Here is a 17,994-nt window from a genome sequence, read left to right on the forward strand (position 1 = left end):
GGCTCTACAGAATGTCCCCCACTGTTTGTTTGAGACAGAAATCAATTTTAAGAGATGGTTTCCCCTGTGCCAGGTGCAGTTTTTCCTGTTGGATAATTGCTAAATGCCAAACTCTGTATTTTCAGGATTAAAAGAATGATTTATTCTCTGCTTTTTAGATATGTTTTGTATTTATGTGTGCATGTATATAGATATATACAGTATTTTATATATAAATATAAAAAAGGCCTTTTAAAGACTTTAAGAGTATTTTTAGCCCCTACTGCATTCCTCGAGCCCGTATCTTAGTTGGGCTTGTGTAATATACAACTCCACATGCTCCTTTTAGTAGCATTTAAAAATCTGCTTCAAGGGTTACTAAAAAAAAAAAAAAAAGAAGAAGAAGAAGAAGAAGAAGCATTATGGAGTTTGTAGATAATCTTAATGTGTTACATCACAATATATTTGGGACAATTATTCATTTCTGCATTTTTTTGTTTGTTTTACAGAAAGATAAAATAGTTCAGGCAAAATTCTTACTAAATAGTTAACATACCTACTACAAAGGTAAACTGATACCTCGAAAGAAATAAAGATAAAGATACCAAACTTCATCCTGCTTTGGTTTCTCGTAAACCTAATGAGAAACGAATGATTTTTAAAAATACAAACAAGTTCAAAGTTCCCGGCCTAATGACTTTACTCTTTAACAAATGATAATTTAATTTGCTAAAAGTACTATTAATGTGTTTTATCTGTGTTTATAGCTGCTATATATTTAAAGTACATGTTTTATGTATTTTAGATACAGCTTCCTGGTTTTTCATTTAAAATGAATTTATTAAAATATTTTCTGACTTCTATGCTAACAATAGTAATAATGATTTTGAAAACTGTCAAGGTACAGAAAAAAAAGCCAAAGAAGATTATAGGTATGAAATATCTTTTTTTTAGTTAAAAAAAAAAAAGAAGAAGAAGCTTTGGGGGAAATTGGCTGAGAAAAAAATTGATGAGAAAGGATTTTGTATAGCAGGTCAAAAATTGTCCCAAAATGAAGGTGGGTAAAAATAAAGTTAGAACATGGATGTATATTGTAGAAATATTGTGAAAATAAAACTTAAAGAAAGTGGTCACAGGTATAATAAGTCAAATGTAAGGTTATTAAAAATTTAAGATAGACTTTATGCTTATTCTCTGCTTATAACAGTTTTAATTAATTCTTATATATATTTTATAAGGTTACACACACACACACACACACACACACACACACACACACACACACAATAAACTACCCACAGCAAGAAGAACCATGACACAATCAGAAATTATATAAATGTTACATTCCTAGTGTTTTGGTTATTTGTATTTGGCAACCTTGAAGAAACCATCTTTCCTATCCTGGTGAATCTAAAAATTCTGAATATAAATCAATTATCTATCATATCTCATCTCTATCAACTTAAAACATCTATCGAGACCTAAAAACATCTTAACCCCTAAACAACTAAGCTTAATTGTAAAACTAAGCTATCTGGTCTTCAACCCCATCAGAGACCTGAGAAGGAATAAAACTAATTACCAGAGTAAACAGGAAGTTCAGGTTAGCAGGCTTCCAAAGTTTAAAAAAAAAAAAAATGACAGAGATAGTTTGCTGCCTTAACAGTCACCCAAAACTCTCTATAACGTTGGAGCATCATCTTTAGCCTACTGGCCCAGGGTATCTGACAGACATATTTGTGAGGCAGGAACTATAGAGGATTTGTTTACCCTGTCTTGGCAGAATTTGGCCATTGACTTTGATTGCATCTAAGCTTGTCCAGTTTTAGGCAGAATTCTGTCTGTGGCAGAAACAAGGACATTTTTTTCCAGTGACCAGTTTGCCACATTTGAAACCATTTCCATAAGGAGGTTCTTTGATACTCATCATTTTCTTTGAGGAAGCTTGGGTGTTGCTAGGAGTTAACATGTCTTATTGTCAATGAATTTTTAAAATAATAAAAACATCTTTAAATGCCATATTCTGTAAGTCTCTGAGGGTTTTGAAGACCTTTTCTAATTATTTTATCTTGCCTTTCTATAGAACCATATGTATCTGTTGCACCTAAGATGTATAATATAGTAATATAAATAGACTAGTAATTAACATGACTATGATTTGATCAAATAACAATTAACTTACTTATCCTAAACAGCCTGCAATAAATAGCACTTTTTCAAAGTATTGGAAGTTAACCTTGTATTTTACTTGACTTGTATGGGTACAATACCTCATATTAGAATAGAAATATATATATATGAAGAATAATCTAAAATTTGAATTCTATACCAATGTATCAAAATTAAAACATTGTTTTCTTGTGTTGATATATTCTTAGAAATGGCTTACAAAAACAAGAACGTTGTCTTATCCTTCTACTAAAAAGACACTTAAAACCTGTAACTACACTTTATTTATTTACTTATTTTTATGTTTTTCCAGGGGACAAAGCCTTTGCTTGTTAACCATAGGAAAAATTCTGTTTAGAAAATTATTTCTATTTTGGGAATTCCTACTAAATTACATTATATTTTCTAATAAAAATTTTAACTTAAATCTGTGTACAAACTCTGGCCTACTAGATGAGCAAATAACACTAATAAATTGTCAAAACTGGCTAAAGCTTTGGCTTCCTTCTAAGATTAATTATTTTTGAAAAATATACATTAGAAATATTTGAGGTCCTATAAAAATGTTTGAAACTATACATGCATTCTCTATTAACATAACATGCTCATTAGAAAAGAACTTTTAGCTGTGACAACTGCAAATTCAGAATTATATAGTCTTTATAGCAGGATAAAGAAAACCAGAGAAAAGCACCATCTCACGTCAAAGGTTCTGTGATGACTGGGGGAGAGAGACTGTGTCCAGGTACTTCTCACCCTGGGCTACAGCAAAGGGCAGCCTGACATACACCAGCTTACCCGGGGACACATTCAGGTAGGCTTCAGAACTGCTGGCCGATAACCATCGGCAACTCCACTGGGAAGCAAGCTCCACGAGTAACAGAACATTTCTCTTGTGTTTCTTACATCCTTTTACAATTACGTATTTTAAAATTTGCTTGTTATGTTTAATGTTTTACCTGGTATATTCCTAAACAATAAAAAAATGATAATCTTGGTTTTAATGAAATTCTAAGTGAGAATATTGTTTTCTTGCACTAGTTCTGTCTTTAATATGATTGTTTGTTATCCAGAACCCTTACCTTACACAAAACTAGTTTTCATGTTTAAAAGATTTAAGTATTTTCACTGTCTTTATGAAAAAATTTTCTCATTATTTAATTTGGATAAATAAATCTAGCTTTTAAAATCACAAACACTTATTTTAAATCTTCCAAATGAAACTCCATATTGGGATATCTATATTTTAAATCCAAACCTTTCCATATATACACACACACACATACATACATACACATGGCAGTATATGTTTTTATTAAGGCTAAAAAGTGTTACTAAAAAAGCAATTTGAACAGTGTCAAGTGCCCTATAACCATCCCCATGCTTTACAAATTATCTCAACCCCATTTCCTTTAGCTAGACAAAACCAAACACTTGAGTTAAATCTTCTTATCAAATTACACTAAAGACATCAATCTCTAATAACAAGAGCATTCATGATGTTTATAACTTACGTACTTATGTTTCTTAACATTTAGTCTGTCATACTGTCCAGTTAGCCAGGGTTTTAAAATTAATTAAATAATAATTGTATTTGATAATAAAAAAGGAAATGGGTAATAATGGGGTTTTATTGCTGTGATAAAACACTGATACCAAAATCAACTTGTGGAGGAAGGCGTTTATTCCAGCCTACAACTCTGAGACCATAGTCCATCACTGAGAGAAGTCAAGGCAGAAACTCAAGCAGTCAAGCAGTGTAGTAACATTCAGGCAAGAATAACACAGAGGCCATCCATCGAGGCATGCTGCTTAATGGTTTGTTCCCCACAGCTTCCTCAACCAGATTTTTAATACAGTCCAGGACCACTAGCCCAGGAGTGGCACTGCCCACAGTGATCTGGGCCCTGACGTATCAATCATCCATCAAGAAAATGCTAAACACTTAGAGAAATGTTCAACATCCTTAGCCATCGGGGAATGCAAATCAAAACCACTTTGAGAGTCCATCTTATACCTGTCAGAATGGCTAAGATCAATAACACGAGTGACAGCTCATTCTGGCGAGGATTCAGAATAGGGGAGAACACTCCTCCATTGCTGGAGGGAGTGCAGACTAGTTTAGCCACTATGAAAATCAGTATGGTGGTTCCTCAGAAAGACGGGAAATGGTCTATCTCAAGATACAGCTATGCCACTTTTGGGCATATACTCCAAGGGCACGTTTTGCCACCACAAGTACAGACACTTGCTGAACCATGTTCATTGCTGCTCTATTCATACTATCCAGAAACTGGAAACAACCTAGATGCCAACTAAAGGATGGATAAAGGAGGTTCCTCAGAAAGACGGGAAATGGTCTATCTCAAGATACAGCTATGCCACTTTTGGGCATATACTCCAAGGGCACGTTTTGCCACCACAAGGACAGACACTTGCTGAACCATGTTCATTGCTGCTCTATTCATACTATCCAGAAACTGGAAACAACCTAGATGCCAACTAAAGGATGGATAAAGGAAACGTAGGACATCTACACAATGAAGTATTACTCAGCCCTTTAAATAAAATGACATCATGAGATCTGCAGGCAAATGGGTGGAACTAGAAAAAAAAAATCATCCTGAGTGAGGTAGCACAGATCCAGAAAGAAAAAAAAAAAGGTATATATCTGCTTCTAGGTAGATATTAGCCATTAAATAAATGATAATCAAGCTATAATCTAAAGACCTAGAGAAGTTAGGCATAGAGGAAGGAGCTGGGTGCAAGGGGGTCGCATACATCTCCTCAGAAGGGGGAAATAGAATAGATTATATGGGTACACTAGGGGTGGGGGGGGGCAATGGGCAGACCAGGTAGGGGAGGGGAAGGGAGATAGGGTTGAGGGAGGAAATGCCGGGAGAAAGAGCTAGAATTCAGGGGCATTTGTGACCGGTATGGAGAACTGGTGCAGTGGAAACTTCCTAATACACAAAGGCGATCCTAATGAAGTCTCCAAATAACGAGAGCGACCGAGTTCCAGTTGGCCATCTCTTGTCAGTCCAGGACCACCAGCTTCCAGTTACATCCAATTGAGTTGCTGGCCAAAGGGGTCCTGTGGAAATCGCTAACCCACCCAGGCCAAGACTACAGGCTGCTCTCGGCAAACTGAGAACAAGGGCTCATTGCTGAAGACACCAACCACACAACTTATTGAACGGGGAAAGGCCGAGCTGGTGCCTACATACAACCTCCACCCCCTACATTTTAGTGCCTTTGGTACAGGGAGGTACGGCAGGCTACAAAAAGAGAAACATAAACACCAACCCAACCACAAAACCTTAGATCTGCAATCTGTCCTGCCTGTAAAATACACTAGGGGTTAGTGGCACAGAGCTTGTGGGAGTAGCCAACCAATGTCTAATTCGACATAAGACCCATTCCACAAGACAGAACCCATATCCAACTACTCCACCCTCTGAAGACTCCTGCCCTGCCTACAACTCAGCCTCATCTACATCAGACCCCAGGAATGAGCCTCTCCAGCTATGTCACATAACCCACGTGCCTATCCCCACATGTACAAAATATGATACCTGTCTATGAACGAGAATTCTGGAAGAAAGATGCCATGTCTGCAAAGGCTGATGGATGACTAGAACTTGGGTGACATGGTGAGGTTGGTATGCTGTAGGCCCAGAGGGCGACTACAGTTTATCTCCGACTGTCATTGGAGCATTACACAGCCACTCTTGCCCACTTTTGTGGTGGACCTAGCATCCTGTGATTGACAGATAAAACCGGACCTAACATCCTGTGGGGAGCAGATAAAAAACCCTTTGGGACTTATTAACTTATCAGATTCTGGTTCCCACTCATTAAAGTCCTCAGAATACTACCAGATGACACCTGAAGCCCACAGCTGAGATTCTTCGGTTTGGCTGTAATCTACCTCTGACATTTCCATCAATGTCTTTGAAAATGCCTTGATTTATGGCTTTCTTTGTTCTGTTTCAATACCACTTCGTGACACTGTTTTCACACGGGAACATGGAATTTGGGGAAACTCAAATCCACGTTCCTGGAGGGCTGCGGTCACTTATCTTGGCCACAAAGTAAATTCTTTCTTATTCTTTTTAAGTGAGAGCTGGGTTTTTGCACCAACACAGATCACAGAGCCTTCCTGCTTGCTAGTACACTGATGTTCAAGTTCTTTCCATATTTTCACTTCCAGCTTCCTCTACCCAGACCATTCCCCAGGAAATCTGGTACTTGGTAAATATCCTTTAGGATTCATAGACATTACCTTCGGGGTCAAGTACTCATCCAGCTTGGTAAATACTTCATGCTTTTTGACGAGGTTGTGTGATCACTGTTTGCTGGACATGAGTATACATATAGGCCTCTTAAATCAAACCCATCAGCCAAGTTATTAAAATTCTATCACCACAATAGTTTCTTGTTCCCTTGACCTGTTGTTTTCTGAGACATGTTTAACAGCAGCAGCAACAACAACAAAATCCTCTTCTAGAGATGGACTAGCAATGCTTCCTTGAAATTCTGTCAGGTTTTGCTTTGTGTATTTGGAAGCCATGCTGGCGACTGCAGATAGTCCCATGTGGGCGACTCATCCTTTGGAGTCTACGTTGTCCAGAGTTATTATGCTGTTTGCCCAGCTCGGCTGGCAGCTTCCTTTGCAGTTATCTGACCAATCGACTCTTTTCCCTGTTTCAGAATACGGGCTTCAATTTTAAGACCGCCCCCCTAGCTTTATGCAGGTGTTCTCTGCCCGTGGCAGACCACAGAGCTTGTCTCTACTCTCTATGGAAATAGGACAACCCTAGTGCCATTTCCTCAAAGTCCACATCCCAGTCAGACATCCCTGTGGACTGCTGAGACTTTATGTCCAGTTTACGTGCCATTTTGTGTGTGTGTGTGTGTGTGTGTGTGAGAGAGAGAGAGAGAGAGAGAGAGAGAGAGAGAGAGAGAGAGAGAGAGAGAGAGAGAGAGATTTAGCAACAAGGTCAGCTGTATATAATAATCATAACAGATGTGGCAGTTCCCTTTGAATTGTTGAGGAAAAAAATCGACATTTACTGAATATTTTCATTCTTTTCTTTCTTTTATTTTCGTGTGCATGCACTCATTGTGTGTGTGTGTGTGTGTGTGTGTGTGTGTGTTATGTGTATGCGAATAGTTGCACATGCTGCCAGCCACACATAACCATACAAAGGCAAGGGGTTGACTTTAACTGTATTCCTCTATCAGCCTCGATCTTAGTGGGCAGCAAGCCCCCAGGGTCTGCTCGTCTTTGCACTCCACGGCCTGGAACGGTAGGAAGGGTGCACAGCCAACACCCTCACAAGCTAAGTTCTCCTCACTCCTGCACAGCTAGCGCTTCACCCCCACCCCCACCCCGAGGCATCTCTTCAGCCCCCTAATGAGCCATTGCCAGTGCTCCAGCCACAATATAACACTTTGTTCAGGGTACAATCTCACTTATTTTTCACAACTTCATATAGAGTATATTCCATAGTGTTGCCGTTTTATTAATGTGAAGGATAAGGCTTACAGGACCGAATAACTTAAACAAAGTCATATAATTAGCAAACCGTGGTGTCAGCTATTCAAACTTCGGGACTCACATATCACATACCAAGTCACACAGGAATTGTGCTAAGTAGGAAAACTTTTCATTTTAGGTATCCATACCATGTAACATCTCTGACAGTCATTTCGGGGGTGGGGTGGGGGATATAACACACACTACAAAGTAAAAGCGGGCAAGGCACCAAGATGAGCCATTTACAACAAAACACATTCAGTAACGAGCACAGAAAAGGATGTTTAAGCCTGTTACCAATCAAATGCCATGCTAACTGAAATAAGGTGCGGCTGACAGTCTCTCCTACGACAAGGCTCATACGGGCTTCTTGTCACACAGTGAACACAGTGTTAATAAGCCCTACAAAAGCATGCTTATGAAACATGATGTGTTGATGCCGGTGTAAGATGCGTCACACACCCAGATCTCTTGGAAGGAGAGAGGCCGTTCTCAAGCTTCTCACATTCTCCCTATTCAAGGCTTCAGTAAGCGACTTACCAGCCGTGAACACTGCTACTGCGTACGCGGGAGAGTCCGCTGGCAGGGCAGAGTGTGTTGGTGCTGACTGAAGGCATACCTCACACGCAGTTTTCTCGTGGCATGGGAGAAGAAAACACATCCCCTGGGTCTACAACACCTTGGCCTTCCAAAGGCTTTAATCAGTGAAGTCAGCATTGAGGAGCGCAGCACTAACAGATGTGTGCTTGTAAAACAGAACCTCAATTAACCCTTTCTCTCCTACCTCAGAGACATAACTGAGATAGCTGGTATCAAAGTGCGTGTGTGTGTGTGTGTGTGTGTGTGTGTACACATAAACCTATACATACATATGTACACCCGTATATCTCCTGCAGTGTTTTATACCAAACACTGGGGGTTGGGAAAAAGAAGGAAGAAGAAGAAGAGGAGGAGGAGAAAACTTTTGCTTTTTACACTTTTAAGTTTTTTTCTCCAACAAGCAAAATTAATTGGTAATTAAAATTAAGAAAGTTGGAGAAGGAGCGGACCAAAATCTAGAAAATAAAAACCTGACTTTGCCGCTAGACCATGTAATCAGCCCATGTGAATCTTTCCATTTGTCAAAGCTTGATAAATAATATTTAATACACAAAGTCACTCAGTATGGTCCTTGAAAGTTGAGTAGAGATAAAGGCATGTGTGCCCCAACACCAGGATATATGAGAAATCCAACAAATTCAGCCGCTATTCACCTACAGGATGAGTAATCGATTAAGAATTTTGGGTATAAATTATGGATAGAATCATAGATCGCAAAAGGCGAGGAAACGGGGTCACTGAGGTGAAGCGATGGCAGCTGCTTGGCTCTAGACAGACAATGCAGATGACAGTTCCCACTGACTCCCCCACACCTTTCTGAGGAGATAGAAGGAAGCCATGCTGTCGCTGCCTCGGTAATATTTCTCATGGAAATGTCAGGAGTGTGCTTGTGAGAGACACACCCTCTGCTCCAAGGGAAACGCACAGCCACTTCGTTTCCCCCTCTTCAGGAGGCAAGACCCTGAGCCTGTATCTGGCTAAGTCAGTGCGACTTCCCCAAAGAACCAACTTCCCGTGCTTCATCCCCGTCCTTCCGTTCCTCAACATAACCCCTTCCCTCCTACTTCAGAGGCGTAACCGAGATACCTGGGATCAAAGTGTCTGTTGAACTTCGCGCATTTGTTTCTGCGGGGTGGAGGTCACTTGAGAGGAGTCTAGCATTCACACAGGAGACAGGTCTTCCTGTCCGTTTCCTCTGGGGGCTCTTTCCCTTCGAGGTTCCTTATCCCTTCAGCCACAGCCTACCTATCAAAGGCCTGTTTACAAATCCCAGCCTCCTCCACTGTGGGAAGCTCTTGAAGCTTTCAAAGCCCCATCAGGCTAAGGTCTCTATGCATTACATAAGACACCTCTCCTGGAGAACTCTTTTCCCCTGTGGAAATAGGTATAAAAATAAGGGAAACACACATTCTGAAAGGCACCCCGGGCCAAATCTCCTCCTTAGGAATGGCTTTAAGATCACAACAGCTCACAGTACAAGATTAGCAAAACCGGTCCTTCTTGTCCCTAACTAAATAATTCCTACTAAAGCAGCCAAGCTGAATATTAACCCCTGGTTCTACTTTGCATGGCTTCAGCATACAGCTCTCGGTCCTTCCCAGGTGCCAGGATCATCAATGGCCCTGTTGCTGCTGTTTTATTCGTTTTTATACAGTTTTAGTATTCACTAAAGACATCAAGCACCTCCCAAGCACGCACTGCAAGCACCCCGGCTAAGCAAGTGTAGAGAAGTGTTTCTTCTTCCCAGTAACACCTACGTAAAGTGAAACACCCCCATTACAAATGCTCAGGAAATGATCTCGCTAATGCACCGAGTCTGGATATGGACTTGAAGCTGAGTAAGGAGACCATGTTGAGAGCAGTGGTGCCTTACAGCTGTTCCATTATGATCTGATTCTGAGTGGTGTAGAGGAATTTTAATTCAGAACATGGCTGCTCTGGCAAGAGATCACATTCAAAGACCTAGATCTATGGGATCTGGCTGGAATACAAACACATCTTTAATCCGAGAGACAGAAGCAAGCAGATCTCTGAGTCCAAGGTCAGCCTGTTGCAGAGCAGGTTTCAAGGAGAGAAAAGCTTAGGCGCAGGCTTGGTGGTATATGCCTTTAATCCCAGTACTCAAGAGACAGAGGCCTGCAGATCTCTGAGTTCTAGTCAGTTCTGGTCAGGCAGTTCATTTCAGAGTGAGTTGAGAGGCAGTGCAGTGGAAGTTGTGGCAGTTCAGCTCATGGAATTCGGAGGCAGTTTTACTGGAACAGTTTTACAGAGACTGGTTGAAGAGAAAATAAGCCAGACACAGGTGAAGACAGAACAAGCCAGAGAGCAAGAAGAAGCCAGAAGGTTAGAACAGATTGCTACCATTAGTTTGAGGCCAAGCAGAGCAATTCAGTCAGGGGTCAAAAGAGAAGCCAGATTGAATCAATCAGCTAGGAGAGGAGTTTGAGCCAGAACAGCTGAGTTGAACCAGATAGCAAGAGTTCAGAAAGAACTAGAAAGGGTGAGCTAATTCAGCAGTAAGTCTCAGAGGCTGAAAACATTCTAGGCCTAGATTCAATTGTATGGAGGCTAGAAGCTTCCAGGACTAGGTCTAGATTAGCAGATGGAGGCAGTAAGCCTTGGAGACATCAATTACAGCAGGTGAATGAAAGATATTTTAACAGAGTAGGTTGAAAGAGATGATGTGTGAAGAATTCTGAGGAACCTCTTCAGCAATGTACAGGCAAGGTTTCCATGACTCCAGTGTAAAATAGGGGCACAGACTCAGTCTCAAGGCACAGGTAACGCAGTTTGGTGGATTGTAAGCAAATCTCTACTGCCACTGAATCCATGCTTGAAAGCAAGTCCATGGCAGAACCTGATGTGCTAAACCCAGAAGAGTAGAGCTGCTTTGCTTGGGAGTGCAGGGAAGGGAAGCACTCCCAGCTCTTCCCCAGCCCCAGGCTCCCAGACACCATGCCTCCTGCTATGCTGGGAATTACCTCAGCTGGAATGACAGGCAGGGACAAGGAAGGGGCCTCTTGTATCAATAGGGAAGGTTGTCACATGAGGGAAGCAGGATGCTAGAACGTTCATTAATGTTAGTGCTGATGAAAATTTCTGACATGTGTGCACTATGGAAGGGGAAATCCAGCAGCATTGTGACGTCACTGTCAGCTGTGTGGCCATGAGAGAGGTACAGCGGCAGTTGTCCAGCTGAGGCTACAGACACGAAGGTCCTCAACACAGAGCACCACATGCCCATGCAACCTCTGCTCCACTCACCATAACCCACCATTATCACCCCCTTACATAATCTGTAGTCTTCATAGACTCACAAATAAAACACACTCCTAATCCAGACACTAAGAATAAGGCAGAACGGTAGATTTGAAAAGCAAATTGTCTTTTGTGCTGTGTAAGAGGACGAGCTGCTATTGACACTGTTATGAAGTCATTGCCAAGCATTTCTAAATGCCAGAGGTATTTGCTTAGCGGAAGTGACGAAGACCACGCATCTTACAGGCATATAGATGTTTCCATTCTCAAATGTTCCTCAGCTTTTGCAGGCTAGGAAACGTCCGGGGATTGGAGGTGCTAGGCAATGAGCCTTGGAAACCAAGCTAGGAAGTGACAGCAGGAAGATTTGAACCCAAAAGAACAGAGTTACACTACACTGCCTTTGATTAAATATGCTATACGTACTAGAACTCTCAGCTGGGAGATACTGTATAGCAGGGCCTTCTATGTGGTGAGTAACGAGTCTAGTTCTCACTTAAAGACAGGACATGTCAAAATTCAGAGCATGCAAGACAGTGTCCTTACGTTACGGTCAGCATTACAGCAAGGAAAGTACTATTCAACCTTTTTTTGGTGCGATAATTTCTGATATCACCTATTTGCAGACTATATATAGTCTACAATGAAAAATGACCATTGGGGCTAAGAAACTCACATTCTTGCTGGGTTTTAGGAAAGTGTGAGTAAGCCACATTACCCAAATGACATAATACAAAAGTGGAGGAAAAGAGAAAGAAAATAACATTGGTCCAAGTAGTTATAGATAAGTAAAGCTTTGCGAGTAATCTAAAAGTTCATTTATGTAGTTGAAATTATAAAGCCTCAAAGTAAGATTCAATTAATAAAGTTAAGGTTTAGTGCCTAGCAAAGTGACGTGTGCCGAGTAGGCACTCTGGGATACCGTTCCTGAACAAACGGCTGAACTTGTAAACACAACGGTAAGGACACATAGGCGTTGTTCTTTCAGATTCTCAGCCTGTTCCTTAACTCCACGACACAGATCCCATGACATTTCCTTGTTGGCAATGTTGTTCTTTTGGTTTGAATCCCAGGATCTCTAACTCAAACAAAGGGAAGGAAGTCCCATCCATCTTGAGAGAGAAAAGGAAACCACTGGCCCCAACAGCAGACAGCAGAAGCGAAGCTCCCGTCTTCGCACCAAGACTGAAGGAATAAGAAGAGCAACCGCTAGCAACGCCATCTACCAAAGGCTTCGTTCGCATCTGAGAAAACATGAATCCGTTCTCCGCTAAAGCGTGAGGACACGTGACATAAATGTATGTCTTTTAAGCCACAGGATGGTGGCTGGTGGACACTAAAGGCGTGCTCAGTATGCACAGCTAATAGCAACTGTTGTAAATTCGGGCCAAGAGAAAAAAGCTCTTTCTCAAAGGCATTTCAGTGCCCTGAGGACTCAATACAGAATCAATATGGATTATTCATTCTTTAACAAAACCTCTAAAAGCAACCCAAGCACAGAAACACAAATATCTCCAGGTATTTTCAGACAATAAGATGTTAGGTTAGATCTATACTGGCCAAAGTATTTAGCAACCTTCTGTCCTGTTTGAAAGGAAGATCCATCCATCCATCCATCAGTCAAAGGCATTGCAAAATAACGAAGATCTCTAGCACACATTTAGCATCATCCAGCAGTGGCATCCTTCCACCAATGGCAAATCTGAGGCTCTCTGCTCATGCTCCACTCTTAGGACAATCAATAGCATTACCTGTGGGCTACTCAAGTCTCTGTCTTTACATAAGGCTTTTACCTCATTTTAGCAACAACAACAACAACAATAAAACGACGCAGGATGCCTATAACATTAGTGTTCGTCGTGAACTTAGCCACCTCCTCACTGCAGTTCGTTCTGACAAGCCGCGGTCCTGCCAAATGGCGAATGCGAGGGGACAGGTTAACTGGCCAGCCAAACCGTACATCGGATGAAGTAGAACCTTAAAACCACAGAAGGAGTGCCCTCACGTACAAGAGAAAACAGTATTTAAAAAGGAAGAATGGAAAAAAGAAGGCGAGGGAGCTGTACTTTGAAAAAAAATTAAATATAAGAAGTTCTAAAGCAATCCGAAGTGAATGAAATGTGGGCATCCCAAAATCTATCCTGTAATTTATATCATTCAATGGAAAAACATTGTGATGGATGTGTAAGATGTGACAGAGTAGCTGACATGGGCATAGAAAACATATCAAATTGGGAATTTAATTTCATCACTATCTCATTTCTTTAAATGGTTGGAGCTAAGTGGCAGTAATAGTTACAGAAGACAACATATTTACAGCTGCGGAGGTTACATACTAAACTGCACTAGGTTCTGGCCTGGTAGTTGCCAGAAGAAACATGCAAGGAATGACAAAGCATTTCTTTTTAAATTAACAAATGCATTTGCCTTGACTTTGACTATGCAAAAATAAGTATACAGTTTAAAACCAGAGCATCAGTCAGTGACACTGAATTCCCATAAGTCTCAGCTTTTAAGAAGACAGGAACCGACTTCAGAGATTAGCCCACACATCTTTATCCTTAAGAATAGAAATATTTATGACATTTAAAAATATGAACAATATATATTAGTTGAGACAAACCTGGCCACTAGATTTGCCTTTCTGTCTGTTTCTTGTCCTTCTGGGAAGCTAATCAATCTAATGCAGACATAGGCAAAAGTGGAATAAAATCGTGATTTGGAAAGGGTGCCTAATTTAGAACAAAATAATCTACATGACAAAACCACATACTAACACCCCACAGGACAGCAATTTATACAGTATTATCCAGACCGTTTTTTTTTTAATTATTATTTTTCCATTGTTTCAAAATACATGCTTGCTCCTAAGAAGAAAAGGGAAGGCTTGGTTAGTAAACGAATCTGAAAGCCTCTGACTTCCCAACGTGCTATTAAAACTCCTACACCCTTACTTAAGGAGAGAAACATATAATGGAATGGAAATGCCCGGAAGGAAGTGCCAGTTACTTTAGTTCTCAGTTGGATTTCCCCATCTCTGTAGTAGGTTCTTTCCAGTTCTCGTTCTCAAATCTCCAGAGAAGCAAGCACATACAGGCAAACACACACGATGTATCTACCACTGAACACACAGAGTCACTGACACCACGACAGAGAGACAGCAATAAGAGGATAAATAGAGCAAACCACCACCGTGGCAGTGAGACCTGGGTATCCTTTCAAAGCACTCTGGAACCCCTGCCTAAAGCTCCCATTCCCAAACAGTTCCACTTCCACCAGGAACTTTAAAGGCTCAGAAAGTCAAAACAAGCTGCACCCAAGAGACAAGAAGGAAACCAGAATGTGCGCTTTGGAGACCAGGGCTTTACTGCAAAATGAGTACCGGTGGCCAGCTGCCCAAAAGTGTAGCGTTATTAGAAAACGCCAGCCCAGAGTCCAGACACGCGTGTCATGGCATGGAGAAAAGTAGTAAATAATGGTGGCCACTGTTTTTAAGAGTAAGAATAGAAATAACGATTGTCACCACAGCCTTCCGTACAGCTAGCTGCACGTGGAGCCGCTCCTCCGGGCCCCACCGCTTCAGCCTCCCTGTATCCTGCGCTGCCCGCCGCAGTAATACCGGGCACTGGCCAGGGGCGGGGGAGTCCGTGGGTTGGTCCACTGGGCGGGGCTGGTGGGCGGGGCCACCCCGCCCTTCTTTCCTGGCGTGTCCAGCGCTCGTGCGCCTGCGCTTTCCACCATCCTAGTGGGCACCTGGTTGGTGGTCCGGCTATGCAGATCCGCCTGTGGTTGGGTTACGGATAGTGCAAATGGAACTGCGCCCTGCAGAAACACTGAGTCTTAACTGTAGACCTCGCCAGACGGTCACTGGCAGCCAGGACACAGGGACAAAGAAGATGGACGTGGGAGAGCTGGTCTGTTTAATTGAAGGCCGGGTCCGTAGGAGGCTGCCTCTTTGGGTCTCCTTACGAATTAGAGACGGAAACTTGTTGCGGCCGGCTCACGCTGCCAGCCCACAAACCCGGAGCGAGCGCTGCCTTGCAGTTAGCTTTCGCGGGTAAACCGCTGCTCTGCGCCGCTCCAGGGTTCCCTGCCAGGCGCTCTACGGAGCAGCGCGGTGCCAGGCACTTTTGAAATTGCCCTGAAAACAAAGGCGCATTTTGGGGGTGGAGAGGGTGTGCATCTTGTATCATTACTTCCGTATTAGCTGGGATTCCCCACCATCCTGGAATATCTCATTATATTAAAGCCTGTCTTAGTTTTGGGTTCCATAGTAATGGACAAATTTTATGTCGGTTGAAAGTTAAAACAAGTCGTCAGGCAAGAAAAGTTTGTGAGTGGTTAGATATTATGAGATTTCAAAGGCTTTCACAAGAGAAGGATCTTTCACATTCCTTTTTGAGCAAAACTACTTCTAAATCAATATTGATGCTATTTGGGAGGTAGTGAGTGAAAGGTCATTTTACATCGGCGGGGGCGCGCGGGGGGGGGGCGGTGGAACACTATTTATTGACTGAAAATAGCGTTGGCCGGTTGAATTTCTTAAGGGAAATGCTAGCATGGTCCTGATTAATATCTATAATAATTATTAATATAAAGTTTTAAAGACCCTCCACCCACCTGTGTAGCCCAGGCTGATCCTCCTGTCTCAGGCTTTCAAGTGTTGGGCTTACAAGTGTATTCCTCAACTTCTAATTTTAAATAAGTTTGGGAGCAGGGGAGTTTGGCTCAGTGGTAGAGACATTGTTCAGCATGAGTGAGGCCGTAGTTTCAATAGCCAGTACAGAAAGAAAGCGTTGAGCTTTCTGAGTGCCCCTCTGTCTCTCTTAAGCCTCATCCTTAAGCCTGTACTGAAATATATGTAATTTTTAAAAATGCTTCAAAAATAAGTTTTAAATGAGTTTTTGTTTGGTTTGGTTTTTGTTTGTTTGTTTGTTTGTTTGTTTTTCCCCCTTGCAAAGCTATTCTTCTGTTTGAACTCAGTATAGTATCAACACAGAATGGTTTCTGTCAGGATATTTTCTAAGTGATAACTACTTCTTTCCAGTAACAGTTCATTCTCAGAAACTTCAGTTTTCACTTAACCAAGAGTTATGAAAAAGAGCAATTGGCATTCTTTAAAAACACAGCAGCAAACACTGCTTCTTCGGAGACCCTTACCTCCAAAGCTCCCTAAGTTGCCGTTATGTAAGAAGAAAGTTCACACAGGTATGTACAGGTGTGTGTGTGTGTGTGTGTGTGTGTGTGTTCATAGAACTCTTGTGCTATATATAATTCACAATTACAGTGAAGACACTTATTAATAACCATAACATAAAATGTTTGCTGTGACAACAACCAATGATCAATTTTATACGTATATTCATTCTCATTTATGGATTTGTTAAATGTGAGTTTAGTTATTGCTAGAATGTATTTGAAATCCCCAAATCAATAGTTGTTTTATTCATGGGAATGTGTTTAGATGAATGAAAAACACACAGATAGCCAGCTAGATAGTACTGGACTAACTCTGCCTTCCTATTTCAGCTCCCATAATATAGACAAGTCTTCCTTCCCTGCTCTACTTAATTCTGTGTTTCTTGAATTTTTGTACCTTTGTTCTCCTTTTCCGGCCCATGATTTTTCTCCGTAAGTGTGGTACTGAAGCTCTGTCTGAGCAAAAGAAGGCTGTGATACGCTTAGAACACGTGTCAGATGAACTTCCTTGATGTGTGTCATGTTTTCTTTCTCTATTTCTTTTTGTTTGTTTATTTGTTTGTTTTTCCAGACAGAATTTCTCTGTGTAACAGCCCTGGTTTTCCTGGCCTCACTTTTATAGACCAGGCTGGCCTCGAACTCACAGAGATCCACCTGCCTCTGCCTCCCAAGTGCTGGGATCAAAGGCTTGCACTACCACACCCATGTATCATGTTATTGGCTGTGAGGTCCATGTTAGCAAATCAATAACATATTCTATATATTAATAAAGATGTACTGTATACCTAAATAATATGTCCTTAAATTCAGAACATATAGCCACAAGGTTATGTGTTGATTAGTTGATAACAATACTGAGGGCCAAGTCTTTTGTTTGTTTAGTTGGCTTGTTTGTTTGTTTGCTTGCTTGCTTGCTTGCTTGCTTTTTTTGGTTTTTCCAGTCAGGGTTTCTCTGTGTACCCTTGGCTGTCCTGGAACTTGCTCTGTAGACCAGACTGGCCCCAAACTCACAGAGATCTGCCTGCTTCTGCCTCCCAAGGGCTGGGATTAAAGGCGTGTGCCACCACGACCTGGGGAGGGCCAAGTCTTAATGGAACCTAACCTTATATTTTCCCTAGGAGTTCAGTGTAGGCCAATTGAGTGTTTGCTAAGTCTTCACAGCTAATGAAGACTGACTGTGCTTATGAAGCATAGTGCTAGGAACCGGTGATAAAACAGGTAGCAAAACCCGGCCTTGCCCATCTCCT

At 41.6% G+C, this 17,994-nt stretch overlaps 2 protein-coding genes across 11 annotated transcripts in view; one reads left to right on the forward strand and one right to left on the reverse strand.

Moving 5' to 3' along the window:
- Positions 1-15,144, reverse strand: part of LCP1 (lymphocyte cytosolic protein 1) — a 92,704-nt gene extending 77,560 nt beyond the window's left edge. For 3 of the 7 annotated variants that reach the window (XM_084767986.1, XM_084767983.1, XM_084767981.1), the window contains exon 1: positions 9,377-9,711. The gene's annotated coding sequence lies outside the window, so the exon portion shown is untranslated. Of the gene's footprint in view, positions 1-9,376; positions 9,712-15,086 lie in introns of those variants that run through there. The other 4 variants (XM_084767982.1, XM_084767980.1, XM_084767984.1 and 1 more) reach the window with 4 other exon arrangements.
- Positions 15,145-15,279: 135 nt separating this feature from the next.
- The window catches only part of LRRC63 (leucine rich repeat containing 63), a 36,400-nt gene continuing 33,685 nt past the window's right edge, over positions 15,280-17,994 (forward strand). For 2 of the 4 annotated variants that reach the window (XM_084767445.1, XM_084767448.1), the window contains exons 1-2: positions 15,280-15,462; positions 16,596-16,756. In XM_084767445.1, coding sequence (XP_084623571.1) covers positions 16,642-16,756 — 115 coding nt within the window. In that variant the 5' untranslated portion in view covers positions 15,280-15,462; positions 16,596-16,641. Of the gene's footprint in view, positions 15,606-16,595; positions 16,757-17,994 lie in introns of all 4 variants that reach the window. The other 2 variants (XM_084767446.1, XM_084767447.1) reach the window with 2 other exon arrangements.

This window comes from Acomys minous (assembly GCF_964271855.1).
Source record: "Acomys minous genome assembly, chromosome: 18".
Taxonomy (NCBI): domain Eukaryota; kingdom Metazoa; phylum Chordata; class Mammalia; order Rodentia; family Muridae; genus Acomys; species Acomys minous.